This window comes from Zosterops lateralis (genome assembly GCF_965231275.1).
Source record: "Zosterops lateralis genome assembly, chromosome: 5".
Lineage (NCBI taxonomy): Eukaryota > Metazoa > Chordata > Aves > Passeriformes > Zosteropidae > Zosterops > Zosterops lateralis.
Window position 1 is genome coordinate 40,949,328 of NC_139766.1, and position 19,643 is coordinate 40,968,970.

Genomic DNA, 19,643 nt, shown 5'->3' on the forward strand with positions numbered 1-19,643 from the left:
CAACAGTTTAGTCGTCAGAATGGTTATAGATATGATTTTATGAGAACTATGATTTTCTTCAAAGAATTTTATGAATATGAACTGATCATCCATTGTAGCATCCACATAGCAAATCAATAACTCTTGTCTTAGTTGGGACTCAGAACACTAATGAGACTGTCCTTTTCTGTGGTTATATTGGGAGACTTAATGCTACAGATCCGGTTCCCACCTTCTCCGCAAAACTTAGCATCATGCCTTTCAGCAGCATTGTGGAAGAAGGATTGAATAGTTCTGTAAATGGCTATGGCCCTTCTACATTGGAATCAAGATCTGCCCAAATCTGTCTTTCTAAGAAAATAAGAGGGAATATTTCCTTTTCTGACTGAAATATCAAGTAAGGGTTTATAACAAAGACTCAGGTCTTCTATTTCAGTGTTATACAGAAATTATATTAAGTCCTCCATCCCTAAGCAAAAGAGAAAAAAAGCATACATAGAGAATTTATATTAATTTTATTTCAGTGTAGATGATTTCACAAGATCACTTTTATTGCTGCAGCTATCAAACTCTTTATTTCTAGATCTGTATTCATAAAGACACTGTCTTGCCAATGGAGAAAACAATATAAAATTCTGAATAATGTAACAGTTTTGTTTCAGTTTTACAACAAAAGATCCCATAGGTTTAGCTGTATTACCATTATACGAATTAACAAACTGATCTTGTACCGAACTGCGATTAGTTTTTAGTTCAAGACAAGGATTTTCTTTTTTGTCATTATTTAATTTTATACATTTCAATGTGTTTTTGTCTCTAAGGTCTGGGAATTGGGAACATGTTTTATGTTTTTTATGAAGATGGCATCAAAGTAATACAACCAGTGGAATGTGAATTTCAGAGGCATATTAAGCCTAGTGAAAAACTCCTCGGTTTTCAGGCAAGTTGTTTTTAAAAAATCTATTTGTAATGTTTTCTCAACTATAATTTTCTTTACATAAGAATTTATTATTACTAGTTCAGTGTTTTTTGCTTTATAAATTCAGCCATGTCTTCTGAATTAATAAATAGCTTATAATGGTGATCTCAAAATTTCTTGTATTTTCCTCTATTAAATTCAGGCTTTCATTCCCTCTTTTCAATTGAATAGTCCCTGAATACTTTTGCAAACCTTTTCTTTCTTTGGTTGTCCTTCTCCTTTCCCAGTCCTTTAACAGCTCTATTTCTGGATTTGTTGATTTTTTAATCCCCACCAGCTCTCCACCTCCAACCCACCAATTAAGTTCATCTTAGTGAATCAGGGATTGGTTCTCTCTGTTAAATATAGGATCTTTTGGGGAGATGAGGAGGTGTTAATGTTTTCTTTTTCTCCGCTGGATGTTTGTCTATATTAAACTCAGCTATCATGAGGCAAATCTCTGTCGTGGTAAACGCTCTCACAGCTTCCAGTGAAGTCAGTAGAGGTGATTGATGCTTTGGTCCCAACTCGAAATTCATATAAGTAGTTTCAATAACTTTCCTGTTAACATATTTATAGCTGATTTCTCCAAATTCTGAGAATTTATGGTAGAGTTTCCCTGAGTAGGATGCATAAAAACACTAGTGTATTCTCCACTTCCATTTATTCTTGTGATGTTTTCCCTTTACTGCTAATCAAATTGCTGGCTGACATGATGCATGTTCCCACAGGAACACTTGGTACTAGTCACTACATTAAGACTTACTCTAGATGATATATCAGCTATCAAAAATAGTAACTTTTTCTCATTTAGATTTGAATGAGTGACCTTGAAATACATACTGAGCATTGAGCTGTACACGTTGGTTTGGTTTTTTTTTTCTAATGCCTCAATGACAGCAGAGCTAGAGCTGTCTCAATAAAATTTGCCTCTTCAGTTATCATTATTGATGTCAAAGGCTGCTGTACTCAGCAACAAGATTTATTTTAATATGAATAATTATGCTTTGAACAGCTAATCATACCTTGATTTGTGCTGCTTAAGTGAAATTAGGTTGACATTGCCAAAAGTAAGCCAAAAAGCTTTTTATTTATGACTTTTTAATTAAAAAGCTGATTATTTAAGAAGTCTGTTAAAATGTTATTGGTCTAAAGTGCAGCCTAGATTTAAAGAGTATTTCTATTGAAATGTGGCAATAATCAGGATGAATAAGTGAAATTTGTCTCCTTTTGGAACCTTTCAAACCTGGAGTAGAATAATAACTATATCCTCTTTGTGGGGGAGGAGGAAAGGAAACAAAAAAAAGAAAAGCCAAGCAAATTAGGCTACTTGATAACTTTAATTTTAAAGATTTTTTAGAAACTTTTTTTTTTAAATTATTATTCTTCTCTGAAGAATATCATATATTCCTCAAGCCCCTTTGGAAAGTCTGTTTCCTCTGAACAAAAATAATAAAATAACCCAGTTCTGTCCCAGGATCAGATTTTTATCAAGTTCAGCATGTATTTGCTTAGTGGTAACAGCTCATGTCATAAATTGCTGGTTAGTAATTATCTTTGGCTCTGTCATATATTTTACTAATCAGAGATCTTGGTAAGTATACCAAGCATATTTTGAGGTAGCTTGACATAGCCTTTCCCATTAGGGCATCTCCATGACATAACTATTAACATATTAATAATAAAGGAAATACGTGCCTGCTTAAACCTCTCCCATTTCTTTACATTTCCCTGAATTAGCTCTTCAAGTGATAAGTAAAGACACAAAAAAGTTGTTTATTGCCAAACAGCTGGGAACATTTCTAAATTCAGCAGTGCAGTTTTGATAATGGAAAATGTCTGGATATTACACATGACACTCCAGTGTTCCTCCACAGGTTTCCTGTTTGTCTGTCAACAAACTTGAGCTCAGCTTCAGTAAAAGAATGAGCTTAGGTGTTTTTACATAGCATTGGACTGTATTGTGAACAACATTGCAGTACTTATACATGTACATATTTAAGCATGCTAATTTTGCTAAAGGTAAATATATTTTCTCACTTGCTATATACTTGAGAACCCTTATCTAAATATTTAATTACCTCTTATGCAACTGAGTGTCAATACAGCAAAACACTTTGGTGTATATCTAACATGGGAATCAATTAGACTCACTGTGTTTAAAGTGAAGCAAAGGATTTAGTGTTTTACTGGATCATCATGGATCACAGAAATTGTAAAGACCTCCTTCCTTTCCTTCCCAGAATCTCCTAAATTATTTGAATCTTCTTAATGCCAAGTGTAAGTAGAAATTTATTGGCCTGATAGTAAAAATTCTAGATGCATAGGGACAGATATAAACTGATTTCTATTTTCTGATACAGATTGCTGCTTAGACAGACCAGTATTGACAGCTGTTTGTTTAACCTGTTGTCAAATAGATTCTTAACCACGGTTCGAGTAGAGTCTTTCACCTGTTAAAATATCTCATCATTGTGAAGTGCTTGGGACATTTTCCTTACTAACATTCAACCTCTGTTTATCCTCTGCAAATTAATATTATCCAAAGACTTAAATTCTAATTATTATGCACAACTGTTTTTATTTTCCTTTCACAATGAATCCAAATTAGAATGATTATTTCCAGAGACTGAGAAAAAAGCAGTTGAAACAGATGCCTTTTTGAGTCTAACAAAAATATCCTTTTGGCTTCAACATAAAACTGATTTTCTGTTTATTACAAGAAGTAGCACATAATGGCCACATTTCAGTGAAATATGCCATCTCACATTTGAATATATGCTGGAGGTCGGAGCAAAATACTTCATTTCAAAATTATTAATGTGACAACATGGCAGACCAAAATTTCCACAGGAAATTAGATTGAAACATACTTTGTAATCCACAGAAACTGCCTTGGTTTGCACTCTTACAACACAGAAAGTGTAGCAAATGCTAACCCTTGTTTGTAAAAAAAAAAAAAAAAGCTTAAAAAAAGCATTTTTTCAGTCTAATTCAGTCTAATTTTTAGTAAAGAATGTCAAGAAAATAATGATTTAATGTAGAACAGGTGATACATAAGTCCATGTCTTAAAACATGCACTGTTGCAACCTCTTGGTATCATCTTACTCTTAGGCAGCCATACCATACCTGGACATTTCATTGCACTGCCTAAAGAGTTTGACCCGTATCCTGTTAAAACACCAAGAACCCTTGCAGTAAGTGTAAGTTAATAAACATAGAATTTGCACATAAAAATCTGGAAGTATGTTTCCTCTTGAGATTTTTTTTTGCCCCAGACTGTCTTAAAGAAAAACATTCTCTAAGGATTTATTTTCCTCCATCTGCTAACTTGTTACTGAGCAAGTCACTTTTTGATTAAAAAGTCTGGGAGGAATACAACAATGAAGTAAATTAATGTTTTATCAGATGTTAACTTTTTTCTTTTTTTCTCAGAGAGAATAAATTAGGAAAAAGTAAATTGCTCACATTTTAATTAGAAGAAAAAAGATGGTGGGTTTATGCTTAAATTTTAGGGAGAAATTATTTTAATCAATTACCCAACCACTTGGGAAATTAATATGGAGCCTCAGAATAACTGCCTGTAGTGTAAAAGAAATCCAAACTATCTAATCAGATAAGTGTTATATTTTAAAAAGCAAGATTTCAATTCTGTTGAAACAGCTTCAGAAAAATGCATATTTGAATAACTAGAGAAACAACCACGTAAACCAGTTTATACTGGGAAAAAACACTCAGTTTTGGATATGAGAATTTTGGTGCATATTTTTCACTGTTACATTGGAAAAAAGGGGGATTTGCATTTATTTTGTTTTCTTTTTTTTTTTGAGCAAGGTGGGAATTGTCATTGGATTACAGAAATTTATGAAAACTTGAAAAGTATTTTAGAACCTTCAAATTACGTATGTAGATACATATATGTAGATATGTATCTGCATGGTTGTGTATATATACATAAGACTATATTTGTACTGGTCTTACAGTGAAAAAAGCTTTAAAATCCACTTCTGAGTATTTTACACTCAGATTCAGAAAAATGTATATGGTGATAGCTCATCTCTGGATATAGTTATAAGTGCTGAAGTTAGGGTATTTTGCTATTCTGCTGCACATCCCACAAGGGGAGGTGGCATCAGAGAAATCATTTACACTAATCTATATGATGCCATGTGAGAGAAACACAGATTCCTTCAGCAGACGTCAGAGTTATTTATGGATAATATATTGAATATGTCCATGTAGAATTCAGTCCCAGAAACTCATGTAAATTAATGTGAGCCCCTGAAGGAGGACTGAAAATAATGTCTCTGGGTGGATTTGTTACAAACATTTGTGGATTCATCATTTAGAGTTGCTGTCTCGAGGAATAAAGAGGATGGCGTAGAACAATCTAAGTGTAGTTACCTGTTTAGATTAAACATGGAACTAAGACAAGGTATATGTAGAATAAATATAAAAAATAACGAGATCAGTGAAAAACCTTCCATTTGAAGTGACAATTACCCAGAAGGCAAATGACAATAGATCACTGATATGATGATTGCACATCATATTAGAGATGTACTTGCTTATGTTGACTTTATGCAACAATGAAAAGCATTTAGCTGCTTTTAAGAATGACACTCCCATGCCTGTCATTCCTTAAAAAAAACAGATTTTTAACTTCTCCCTTTGATCTTCATGGCTTTTTATCAGCACAGACTAAATCTTACTTGTTACTTATTTCTAAGCTCTCCTGAAGTTCCTGTTGATGTGCTATTGCATTGTACCTGAGTTTATTAAACTTGCCTTATCATACGATCCTTGAAACACTTCCCATTGTTGAGGTTTAAGAGCCATGTAAAAGCAAGCAGTGTCTTTCAGTCTTCTGCAAAGAAACTCCCTCTTTTAAAGCAGGAAATTGATTTATTTCTTTTTTTGACATATAAAGATTGAGTGTATTTTTGAAAACGTAGAGGCACAGCAGGCAAAGGATGTTGATCATACAGAAAAGTAAGTGTTGAAATGCATCATCGTCTTGAGGAGCATTGCTTAGTGCCAGAGATGACGTTCTGCCACATAATGTTTCCTGTGCCTTTTAAATGGTGTTTGATGCTTAGAAACAGAGTTCTTGTTTAAGAGCTCATCATCTCTTGCTGCTCATTCTACATTGAGTCATTATCTGCTGACATATCATAATTATTTTCACAGCGGCCAGTTATGATGTATCAGGCAGAGCATTCTAAATTAGGAATAAGCAGCAGATAAGTGGCAAAAAGAAATAATACTTATGATTTGGTAAAATTGTCCCTTGTGATGCAAAGAATTTAAAATAAGAGGCAAAAGAAGAAAAAGTCAGGGAAACAAAAAACGCTTGACACATCCTGTACTTTTCCAAGTAGAATGTTTTCAAGGTCCATATTTTTAAACAATTATAATGTCCATTTTAGAAAAGAAATCATGCTATTTCATAAATGGAATTTCCACATACAGTAGTAATATTTTTGACCAAGTAACTTTTAATTTTGGTAAAACCAAGCTTTTTCTGGGAGAAAATATTCACAAATAGGTAGTTAAATATGTGATGAATGACCATATATTTCTACAAATTAGGAATAGTTAGCATGTAAACTACAGTTAGCTATTTTAACTGAGAGTATGTGTGTATATATATAAGTATTATGAAATATCAGTTCACTGAAGTGAACTGATTTTTATTTTATTCGGATTCATCCTTTTGCAGGAATGGAAGAGCAGAGAGGGAAGGAATTGTAGTAAGAAGACATTTGGTATTTATTGGGTTTAACACTAGTAAGATAGGCCATGAGACTGTCTCATGGCAGGAGTAGCCAAACCTCTTCATCTTTAGAGCAAACTATCAGTACCCCAAGTGACCAAAACAGCTGCTCTCTGACTGCTGCTTTGCCCCTGTGCCATGTGACAATTTGCACCACACCACCTCCTCTTTCTCTTCATTTTTACTTTTTTCTCTCCCCAGTTCTGTATTTGCCTGGCTTACTGCTGTGTTCTCAGCTGCAGGGTAAGCCATGCCTGCACTGCCTCCCTTTGCAGGGCACAGTGATGCTGCTCAGGTGGGAGCTGCCAGCTATTGCAGTAACACAGGGTTCTGTGTCTGGTTTGGTTTTCTGGTTTTAAGGTCTCCTGCCCCTTGCTCACTTTATTTCTACATCTGTGGTTGTTTCAAATTGATTTATTTCTCAGGTCAACAGTAGTAACTTCTTGAATTTCTAGAAAACATCCCAAAATTTGGTGTATAAATTATTTTATAGTGGTTGTGAGTTGTGGTGCTTACAGATGTAGTTTGGCTCACGAGTTTATGTCCTAGTGTCAACTGTCTTTTTTCCTCCCCTACACTTTCTGAGGTTTTATTTTACAGTTAGAAAAGAAGAAAAGGAGAATGATTTTTCTTTTGTTGACTTTTTTTTGATTCTTACACTTTTCCTGTTTCTATTAAATTATAGGATGAAGTTTGTCCCAAAGCAGATGGTGATCCTGTTCAGCGATGTGTTTGGGCAACTGCTGTTAATGTAAAAGACAAGTTCATATACGCGACTCAGCCCACCCTTGACAGAGTTCTCATTGTTGATGTGCAGTCTCAGAAAGTTGTACAGGTATTGATTTCTCATTTTTTAAGTTACTATTTAATTTAGAGAAAAGAATTTAAGACTTTTCTTTATATTTCAGAAACAGAAATACAGTTATTTTGAGATTAAACACATTACTTGGAAAAAAGCTCACCTACTTTCAACATTTATCAGCAGTTTCTGTTTAGCAAACTTCTCAATAGACAGTTGTGGGGATGATAACATGAAAATAGCTCCTATAAACATTATTCAAGTAGTTGAGGAAACGAGTTCTTTAGGAAGTTTCTGACTTGAGGTACCTTTCACTTTAAATTGAGGATTGGCTAAAATAGTGTCTTAGGACAGGTATGTGTCTCTCAGTTTTGACAAAACGGTCAGGTTTGGTTACAGAAGGTGGAGGACTGTTACTCTGTACGCTTTTAGACAGAGAAATTATGGAAACAGCAAAAGTAAACATCACCCTTAGCCAAGACTGGAGAGTTTGAATTCAGACTTCTTGTCTACTCCTCTTTCTTGGCCTCTGGGATGCTGGAGATACTCTGCATAGTGAAAATAATTCATTGAGTATAAGAAAGAAGTCAGTGCTATGCTACAGCAATAATACAGTCATAGAGTTTGAGCAAAACCAAGTGTGGCGTGTTGACCCTGACTGGAGGCCAGATACCCACCAAAGCCACTTTATCACTCCTCTCCCCAGCTGGACAGGGAAAGAAAACGTTCGTAGCTTGAGATAAGGGAAGGGAAAGATCACTCACCAATTCTGCCACAGGCAAAACAGACTTGACTTTGATAATAAATTCAGCTCGTTACCCTACCAAAATCTAAGTAGGATAATGGATAGTATAATAAATCCTTAACACCTGTCCCCCAGTGTTCCCTCCCTCCTGGCCTCTTCCTCCACCAGTAGTGAGGGAGATGAGGAATGGGGGGGTCAGTTTGTCGCATGTTATTTCTGCTGCAGCTTCTTCCTCAGAGAGACAAGTCTTTTTCCTGCTCCCTCGTGGGGCCATTCCCATGGGAGACAGTCCTCCATGAGCTTCTCCAGTGTGAGTCTTTCCCATGAGTTTCAGTTCTTCACAAACTGCTCCAGTGTGGGTCTCTTTCCTTGGAATGCAATCCTTCAGGAACAGATCGCTCCACGCTGGGTCCCCATGAGGTCATGAGTCCTGCCAATAAACCTGTTTCAGTGTGTGTTCATGATCTCACGGGTCCTGTCAGGAGCCTGCTCCAGAGCAGGCTTCCCATGGATTCAGAGCCTCCTTCAGGCATTCACCTGCTCCAGTGTGGGTTCCTCCAGGGGCTGCAGGGGGATGTCTGCTCCACCCTAGACCTCCATGGGCTGCAGGGGCACAGTTGCTTCGCTGTGTTCTTCACCACAGGCTGCAAGGGAATCTCTGCTGGCTCGCCTCAAGCATCTCCTGCCCCTCCTTCTCCACTGACCTGGGCATCTGCAGGGCTATTCCTCTCACATATTCCTCACTCCTCTCTCATCTGGTTGCAAGCACTTCTCCACAATAACACTTTTGTGCATCTCAGCTCTGTATTCCAGGTGTTCTACCCTACCAGTGACTGACTAGATATTGGCCAGCAGTGGGTCTTTGTTGGCACCAGCTGGCACAGATTCTATTGGACATGGGGAAAGTGTCAGGCAGCTTCTTGCAGAAGCCACCCATATAGCTTCTCCCTGCTACCAAAAGCTTGTCATGCACACCCAGTGCACCAAGGTACAAGGCAGTGCCTATACTGTCATCATATTTATAGGAAACAGGTATTTTTTAGCTAAATAAAACATGAATTTTTTTTTAATTAGAAACCTAACTAAATTGTTAATAAAGAAACCCACTTAAATAGAGCTTTTCTTCATACCTTTTACTTTTTTCACTGATAAGTGAATGAAAATCTTTAAAGTATAGATTATATATTAGGCTCCAGGGTTGTGTCCTGAGACAGTCTTGTGTCCTTTCAATACTTAAAGGGGAATTATAAGGAATTTGGAGACAGATTTATTAATAGGGACAGTAGCAATAGGACAAGGGGTAATGATTTTAAACTAAAAGATGGTAGATCCAGACTAGATATAATGAAGACATTTTTTACAATGAGGTTTTTGAAACACTGTCAGAGGTGCCCAGAGGAGGTAGTAGGAGCCCCATCCCTGGAAACCTTCAAAGTCAGTTTAGATGGGGCTCTGAGCAAACTGATCTAGTTGAAGATGTCCCTGCTCACTACAGAGGTTTTGGACTAGATGACTCTTAAAGGTTCCTTCCAACTCAAACTGTTCCATGATGTAAGTATACACGTCTTGTGTATATGCATTTAAAAATTAAAAATAAGTAACAAAATTGCATTTATAAAATTCCAATAATTAAAAAAATAATTTTAATACTCTTCCATACTTGAAACATTTGCTTTCTGAATTGTGTCAGCTGATTCAGATGTGGCTTCCTCAAAACTTGAACTATCCAAATGATGGCAGGGACTTATAAAATGTTTCATTCAAGAAGTTAATAATAAAAAGGTGGGGATTTTCTACTTAATTTTACATTTGCACATGAAAATAGAGATAAGCTGAGTGGGTAATTAATTATTTTTTTTCTGAAAGCAATACCTTTTTTTTACAACTGGTTTGATATATTACTTCAGGAAGACAGACTAAAAACCCACAGTCTCAACACAGTCCACAAATTTGAAGGACTGGAATGTCTGGCAATATTTTCCATGGTCTCTAACTGGCATTCAGGTGTCAGGTTCCTTTTCTCCACAGGAGGGATGAAATATCAATGTAATTGCATTTATTAGCATTTAGACTTCAGTGTCAAAAGCACGATTCCTCTTGAGCTCACAGAAAATAGGTTTCAATTTAGGTTTTATGAAATAAGTTCATTGGTAGGGTCTTCTAATTTGTCTTCAGTTACATTAGTTATTGTTTTAAATATGTGTAAATATATATCACTTTACCATTACAAAATGTGCAGAGATATTTACTGCAAAGATGTATGTTAATTAAAAAGTAAAATTCAGTAAATTAACCACTAATTAAATGTTCAGAATTTTCCCAGAAATATGTAAAGCAATTGTGCAGTTTTTGAATCATGTTAGATTGTTCTATCATAAAAATATTCAAGATTCTGTAATGAGCTGAAAAAGCAGACACACAGAATGCCTCACTGTAGCAAAGAGCTTTGTGCACAAGTCTGTGCTACTTAGCAAGTATATTGAGCTAAAACCAGGATACTCCAAAAGCTTTGATGCTATTCCGGGGAAAAAAAAAAAAAAAAAAAAAGGATCATTTTCAAACCAATTTTATTTTGAGGGATAGAATAGCACTGCTTTTCCACTAAATTAATAATATGCAGATGATGAACTAAAGAAAACATAGAATTAAATTTACCCTAGCTGTAGAAAACTTTTGCAGGAATGGAAGTCTTGGTTTTGATGGTTCTAGATGTTTAAGTAAACATAATAAATTATTTTTCCATTTCACAGTACTTTACAAAGACTTTTGGTAAGACAATATAACCAAGGTATAACAGTTTAACCAGATAAATAAATTAAACGAGATGCATTCTGTCACTTTTGAAGACCTAAGTAGAATTTCTACTATTTGTTACAGATCTGAATTTTATTTCCTAGGATATGCTTAGCCAAATACATGGGAGAAGTACAAGGGGACTTGCTCTGTGTCCAGCTTACCCATGCCATTATTCAAAATAGACTTAAAAAACAAGCAAAATCAAACAGGCCAAAACAAAAAATAATAGTAGTTGCAAATAAAACTAATAAATAATGAAAGCAGAGAACCTATACAATCTTTTTACATATAATATAAAACTGTAAAAAGTAAAACCACTGTAGAATTGAAGTAAGACTAATTTGGAAATTAGTGACAAGCCAAAGGATGCTTTGTTTAGCAGTTCTTATAACATGCATGTCTCTCTCTTCTTGTATTTTAAAAGTAAGCATTTATTTTCTAGCTTTATGTTTCGCTAGCAAGAAGAATGTTCTAACCATTAAATGTTGCTCTATTCATGTGATGTGCACTTACAAAAACACTTCTACAAACAGGAGGCACAAAAGGGTATTTAGTTTTCCAGGTCAGTCAATTTTCATTATTTAGAGTAATGCCTAGCACAGAGGAAAATGGAGATTTAATTCATTTTTGGAAAATAGAGACTCAGGTTTTCAGAAATGAAAGCATTTTTATTGTTAGACTGCCTTTTTCCTGAAGATCATATTAATACAGAGGATATAATTTCCATACACGTACATGTGAATGTAACTATTTCTAGTCTACATCTTAAATAAGGAACTATCTTGCAAAAAAAGCACATAGGCTAGTGGGAACAAATGTGGAGATAATTTCATATTTTGAGAGCAAGAGCCCTCTAATGAAACTTCCATCACTGTGTGCAAAAACCCTAAAGAAAATTAAAAATTTATTTGAAAAGACTTTAAGTCATGTTGTGATGCTATTCTCTGTAAAAATAATCTTCATTTAGTTTTGCTTATTACAATGTTTTCTCTGAAGTACTACTATACATGTTATTCCTTTCTGCTATGAAGGTTAATGTAAAAGGTGTGCAGATATGTGACAACTAGATTTGAGGATGATTTATTTTTATGACAGGTGTATTTATCAAAATAAGTACTTTAGAGGATTCTATAGTAGACTAAATTGAAATGTATTGCAAACATGGATGTTGCATCTTTAGAGATATATATAGAGCGAGACTTTTTGACTTATTGAGGTAGTTCTCATTCTAAAATAAGAGAAGCATTTGCTTTCATTTTTAAATTCTGAAAGCAAGAATTTTGCAGTATTGCATAGCAGCACATCTCTAAGTGGGATGACTTAGAGGCTGGAGTAAACAGAGTCATCTTCAGTCCTCGGTGTGCTGCTGGCAGATCAGCCTGGTCAGCTAGAAACAAATGTGTAAGTCTGCTTCTGAGATGCTCAACTCCTTTTTGCTGCTGGCTTCCCTCTAGGGAGCTGTACTGCCTGTGCCTGACCCTGCAGGCAATTCCTTCTGCTCCTCCTGGCTGTGCCATGACCCCAGCTCTGAACGCAGCTGGCAGTCCTCTGGCAGAACATGTATGGGTCAGACCTTTGTCTGGGAAAGCCAAAAGGAAATTTGACATGCCTTGACAAATTAACTATACAACAGTTCAAGTATTATTTTAAAAAACTTGTTTTCTAGCATGCAGCAGAAAGAAGTTATCAAACAGAAGTGACCTTTTTCAAGGGGTAACTTCTGATTTTAAATGAGCCGGTGAGCAACCTGGCTTCATTTTCCATTTTCAAAAGGAAAAACAAATTCTGCTTCGATGAAGTGGTCGCTTGCAACACCTCAGGAGTACAGTTTAAGTATCATCAGCAGTCTCAGCCAGCCATTAGTGCATTATCTTGAGGATCTACATCATTAGTTTAAATTAGGCTCACTTAATTAGCCAGCTGGTACTCTCCTTGACACACTGATAAACAAGCTGTGCTTTACAGTTCCATAATGGTATGACTGAAAAACGATTTCCACCTATTTTTTCTTTTTTTAATGATGAAAATAAAAAGTAATCCCCCCTCTTGTTTTGCCTGTGCATAACATCTGTTAATCAAATACATTGTCCTCTCATTTCATACCTGTGAATCCTTCAGTTTTCATAACAAAGGAAGTTTAGAGCTCAGCTGTCTAAAAGCTTCATGGTCTCAAGAGACAGTACTTAAAGTTGTCGGAAAAACACTTTGGTTCTGATCACAGGTCTATGAGAAGTAGCAACTGATTGGAAAACATGAAAACAATCCTTCCTACTTCAACAAAATATACACATGTTAACAGATAGGAAGCTCTGGGTGCAGCAACTTCATGTCAACTTTTTGCAGTAGCATCTTCTATGAATTCCAGTATGTGGCTTGAGAATACTCTTCCCTTTTTAACCATTTTTTGGTAATTGGTGTAGTTTTTCAACCATTACATGTAAAGTGAGAGTGATGGCAGGGAAGGAAGATTAGTAATTTTGTACTTGATTTAAAACCTATGTTTTCAACTTCTTAAAGGCTTTGGTATAAAGTAGTTTTGATACCAAGTGTTAGAGTACATAATGAATAAAAAACACATTTTCAGCAATTCAGTAACTCTGAATTAATCAGAGAGCTGTTTCAACAATTGAAAATATAATTCTTAAATATGGTCTGAAAAGATCTGAAAATGAATATCTACTCATCATTTTCATTCAAGCATATATATTATGTTTCCTTTGAAAATGTGATGGAAACAAAGGATTTCTTTTCTTATTCTACTTCAGGCAGTGAGTACAGATCCTGTTCCAGTGAAACTACACTATGATAAATCCCATGATCAAGTCTGGGTGCTGAGCTGGGGAAATATGGAAAAGAATTCACCAACTTTGCAGGTGAGGTGATCACAACGATTACATGTAAGGAAATACAGACAAGTTGAACGTTGTGTAATTGCAATGTGTTGCATATTTTCCTTTAAGCATTATTAAGCATTATTACCATGACCCCAGCAGGGGCAGAGAAATGTTTTTAGGTAACCAGAAAACAAGTCAGTCAACAACACCAAAAAAGTTAATGATTATTTTCAACACCCTTAGTCAGAACTGACAATGGCAAATTGATAGAAGGATAACGAATGCAGCTGAAAACAGCGGCATGTTCTGTACTGCCGGTCTTTTGAGAGCAAACTGGTGCTGCTCATGATATTTTTGTCCCTAATTAGAGGATAAACTGAGCTTTAGACATCCATTTCATTAATGTCATATTGGCATTCTGGAGATGTCAAGCTTTGCCTTTATTGGGTTTTTTTCAGATTAAAGATATTAAAAATCTTGATTTTTCCCATCCCTTTTAGCAGTGACAAACCTAGGGACAGTCACTAAAGAAACATATCAAGAAGCTGTATTTACCTTCCTACTTTTTTATTTTCTATTTCTTATTATAACAATCCACTGAGACTATGATGATAAGCCTTATATCATAATTTAAAAAAATGTTGAATTATCTCATGGTTGACAAGAATTGAGAGTATGTATAGCCATATGTTCCAGTGAATTTGCTGATAGCATCTTTTCACACTGGCTGAAATGCTTAAAGAATTCAATCTCACTCTAAGATCTAGTGTATAAAAAAAGATAAACAAAAAAACCCACTTAGTTTAAACTAAGAACTGTTAAGAGGTTTAGTGGTATTAATGAATAAATATTGATTAAGGAGTGTTAAAAAAAGATGGAGGGGTGAAAAAGTATGAAGACTAAGTGGTCAAGTATGTAATAGTTCTCTTAAATCTGTAACGCTGATCAGCTTTATTCACTGTTATTTGCATTCCTTTTCTTGATAACCTGGAAAAGACCGTACACGAGACTACAGAGACAATCCTGTATTCATTCATTTGGATTGAGATTTGCTTTTTAACGAGTACTTCTGTAGTTTATAATGATGTTACTTTATGCAGGTGATAACACAAGCCAGTGGGAGCATTTCTCATCACACAATCCATACTCAGCCAGTGGGAAAGCAGTTTGACAGTGTGGATGACTTTTTCATTCCAGCTACAACCCTTATCATCACCCATGTACGGTAAGTTCATGTGAATGCAGTAAATGCAGAATTGTCTTTGTGTTCATCCTAAGAACAGGTTCTGGCTGTGACAGCTGATCGATTTGATCAGCTGGATTTTAAAAGACATATGGAACAGAGAATGACTCTGGAAAACAGGACAACACTTAACATAGGCATAAAGCAGAGCTCTCCCCAAGAGCTCTAAGAGGAAAATCTATTTTTCTTCCTCAAAACACGCTAGTGAGAATGTGATATATAATTTTCTTTCACTTTTTTTTTTCTGCAACATTTCTATTTCTAGGTACTGAATAATTCTGCAGTCTAGGATTTTTTCAGCTAAGTATTGCATTAATGTGTATTAGTAGTTTGCATGTTTAGAACTTCTGAGTTTCTTTGCAAGCTGACACAGATCCATTTTGTCTCAAAACAGCTCTGCCAACAATTATCCATTGTTTATTCTGATATTCCAAGTTCAAGTTTCTATAGGAATACCTTCATTAGATAATCTTAACTGTCATCATTTTGTTCTAGCAAAATTCTCAAATTACAGGTATAAATAAACATCTCCATTAAAATGGATTTAATTTCTGATTGTAGTGAGTAGTAGTCTGTTAAATTTGAAAACAGGTAATTTAGGATGATTTTACAATTGATTTTAGAATTTACTCTGTATGTGGCTGCCTCTAATCTTCTGTATCAAAGAGCATTTGGCTTCTTCTAAAGACATTGTTGATGTAAGGGGTTTTTTTAATTATTTCTTACAAAACTCTTAACTAACAAGTAAGTTAGCAATCAGCAATATGCAATTTAAAAATAAATGTAAAAACTAATATAGCTGAATAATAAATTGACTCCAAGTACTATTATTACCACACTTCTTGAACTGAGTAGATGAATTCCTGTTGTGTCCCTGAAGTAATCTGTAGTGCTCACATTCAGCCTTAGAAAAGCAATAAATATTTCTGCTGTATTTGGAACAGATATATGTTGTGAGAACGAAAGTTTCTGTTTCATAAACTGCCCAAACAGAACTGACATTTAGATACTTTAATGCTCAAGTAAATAAGAATATAAAACCATGGATAGGGGAAAGCATCATACTAGGAGAGGAATTAGGACTGGGGAAAGAAAAATAGCAGCACTCCAAAGCTAGTGTTGGATTTGCCTTGTCTAACTCAAATTATTTTAAGTTGATATTTTGTGCAAATAGGTCAAGTAGGCACTTCCTGCTTTGCCTATTGCCTTCAGCTACTGAGTTGTTTCATGTGTCCTCTATGCACTCCAAGAGAAAATAGAATGAAAGAATAAAAGAAAACACATAGGAATAAAAAAGGGATAATTAATTAAATGATCACTGAAAGAATAAAATCTGATAAATGCCTGCAGACATATAATAAGCATGTACATCAATTCAAGCTGAGTAAAATTTTGTTTATTTGTTTGTTGGTGTTTTGTTGTGGGTTTTTTTGCCTTTTATTTTTTTTTTCTTTTTTTTGGGTAGTGGTTGTTGTTGTTGTTTGGGGGGGGTTGGGTTTGTTTTGGTTTGGTTTTTTGTTTGTTTGTTTTGGGGTGTTTTTTTTTGGGGGGGGTTTGTTTGGTTGGGGTTTTTTTGAGGTTTTTTTTTTTAATTCACATGCCAGATAAAATTGCCAAAATGCCAAAAGAAAATCCCTGGTCTGGCAAAAAGCCTGCAGTAGTTTGTCCACTGCTAAACCCATGGATTTGGGGGTTTAATGAAGAAAATAAATTTTGTTTTACCAAATATTGAGCTTAAGGGAAATGCTATTAAATCTGACTGCCTTTCCTGAAAAAGAAAAAACCCTCTATGTAGACAAATAAGGCTCTTTTTTTCAATGTATTCTTCAAGAGCTGTTTATGTTAATCAGTTGTCGAAGAATTTGTTTCCTATAAAATGTCTGGCCTGCAAGTACCTTGATTTTTTGTTTGTTGAAATAGGAATGCAATATGTAAACAATATTATGATAAAATTTAAAATTAACTGTATTCATCAAATTAGTACTGATGTAGAAAAGCCCAGTCTATTAAAGTTAATATCACCAGTCAACAAAAAAACCCACTCAATCACAGCTTGCATTTCTTAAGGCTGTTAGGCAACAAACATAAAGCTTGAGTTTATTATTCTTGGGAGTGTATACCAACCAGGGGAGCAATTTATGACTGTGAATTGCAAAAAACAGCTAAAAGGGAATAACCCCACTGGCTAAGTTGGCTGGCATAGTTAATTGCCCAAGGGCCCTATTTACTCTTTGTCAGAAATCAGCCAGCTCTTTTGACCATACAAAACCAGCCTGTTTCAGAAAAATGAAAGCTTTCTGTAGCTAGGTGCATTTGTCACCTATAAATGAAAATTTTGAATGATGGAGCAGGAGACAGCATGACTTAACAAATTAGCATCCAGAATAAACACCCTGTCCAAATAAAGGCAATTCTAAGCAGGAAGAAAAAAAAAAAAAAAAGGCATATCACAAAGAATTAAGTTTTGTAACAGCTAGCACAAACCATCTGAAACCATCTGCAGTGTATTACTACCTGCAGCATATTCTGTCCAATAGGTTGGCTTGTTGATACACAGCAACAAAAGTAAAGGCAAATAATTTAAAGCTATAGTAAGTCATTATTTTTTTACTTTTTAATAATAGCTAAAGTGGTAATTGCTAGTAATATGTATGTAAGTATAGAGAACTTATTGCAAAATATTTTTATTTAAGAAGTGATGGAACTATACTTTTTATTTACCTAGGTGAGTTATTTTTATATATGAAAATCCAAATGGGCTACTCATTATTAGAAAAGAAATTTCCACACATTTTAATGCTCTTTTGGGCAGCAGATAATTTAGGGGACACTTCCTCCAGATATGAGACATTTAATGAGATACTATAAATTTTGGTCTGAGTTAAACAGTAATTCATTTCAAGGAGAAAAATTTTTCCCATATTTTTTCTTACCAGTGATTGAGCCAATGTTTGCTTGTGTTTATCGCACATCAGGAGTCCGGCCAAATAACCTTTTGGTTTGATAACCAGCAGGCATAACATTCATGCTCTGCACAACTGTGATGCATCAACCATTAGAGCATCAATTAAACAAACTAAATAGGCATGAACCAAAAGAAGTAGAGGAAGAGCAGACTAATTTATTATCTTTAAACTTTCTTTTAGAGTTGGTGGCTAGTTAATGTGTGTACAGAAGAGGACAGGAAAAGAAACTTTATCATTTTGGAGAGAAAAATGTGCTAGATTTGGTAGCACCAGTTAATTTTAGAATGTTAGGAAGATGTCTCCCTCTCTTTTATGTTCCAGTAATACTATTTCCTTCCACTCAAACACCATTAGGAATCAAACGATGTTTTGTCTATAATACTTTTGTATATGCATTTATAAAGATATTGTGTATGTATGTATTTATAAAGAAAAGAAAATATGTCTTTGTTTTAGTGAAAATATACAAATTATCACCCTAATAATGTTTAGAGCAGATCCACTGATGTTTACATATAGCAAGTCCATGGTTGTACAGAGAGTCTCAGTTGCAGATAAATGTGGTTGGCTTCCCATTATAGAGGTGTCTTAATTCTAGATTTTCCTGTGGTTTTCTTTACTTCACCTGCTGACTCTAAGGGAGGAATTGCATCATGCCTTTGAGCATTCCTTCATGATGGAAATAAATTTCCTCCTTTTTCTCACTAAGCAAGCTCAGAGTTTAGGAAAAGTCAGTTCCCCATGAGTTTTCATGAGTTTCTTGTGCCAGCTAGTTGTAGTTTAATGCACAACAGATATTAGTCTTAATCTTAGAAAAAGAGGCTGTGACATAAAGCAGCAATAATTATTGTTAGAGAGAACACGGAAAGAAGTTCACTCAGTCTTGCTGTTGGAAATCTGAAGATTTTGAAGGAAAGAAATTTTATATTCATCTTGCCTATCTTGAAAAAGAGCCCATCCTGTTGTTATCATTGCCTGTGTACTCACTGTAAATATACTTTGAATTATACCAAGAGAATGAATGAATGAATGAATGAATGAATGAATGAATGAATGAATGAATGTAAAAGCACTTTTTCATGCACACTCTTGTGACCATACTTTTAGTATACCCAGCCTGAAAAAATCTCCCCCTCCCCCCAATTCTGTTGGAAAATTACCAACACCAGGGCCATAAAAGGAGCTATGATGAGATCTATTACACTGTAATAAATAGTACAAATCCCAAGGTGTTTTTCTTTAGCTCTTTCTGAAGATTTTTCCTTCCGTAGATGCACCTTATAAGAATTGGATATATGTTTTCAATATTTGTCCTTGTACATTTACTAAGAGGAAAACTGTATTCAGTGAGCTATTTCTGTTCTAAAGCAATTCAGGACAACCGATGATCTTGTCCTTAATTGTCTGCTAATACCACTCCTTATGATAAAAATAGGCTTTTGCAATTAGTATGTGGGATGGTTGAAGAAAGATGATTTGTACAATACTCACAAAATTATATTCTTGGAAGCCAAAGAGCAAAAGGGCTGATTATTTGAGCTCCAGT

At 35.0% G+C, this 19,643-nt stretch overlaps 1 protein-coding gene across 3 annotated transcripts in view; it reads left to right on the forward strand.

Annotated features, from left to right (window-relative positions):
- FSTL5 (follistatin like 5) overlaps window positions 1-19,643 on the forward strand; it is a 269,454-nt gene that overhangs the window by 227,273 nt on the left and 22,538 nt on the right. For all 3 annotated transcript variants that reach the window (XM_083861258.1, XM_083861256.1, XM_083861257.1), the window contains 4 exons: window positions 801-919; window positions 7,400-7,549; window positions 13,820-13,927; window positions 14,989-15,113. In XM_083861258.1, coding sequence (XP_083717384.1) covers window positions 801-919; window positions 7,400-7,549; window positions 13,820-13,927; window positions 14,989-15,113 — 502 coding nt within the window. The remainder of the gene's footprint in view (window positions 1-800; window positions 920-7,399; window positions 7,550-13,819; window positions 13,928-14,988; window positions 15,114-19,643) is intronic.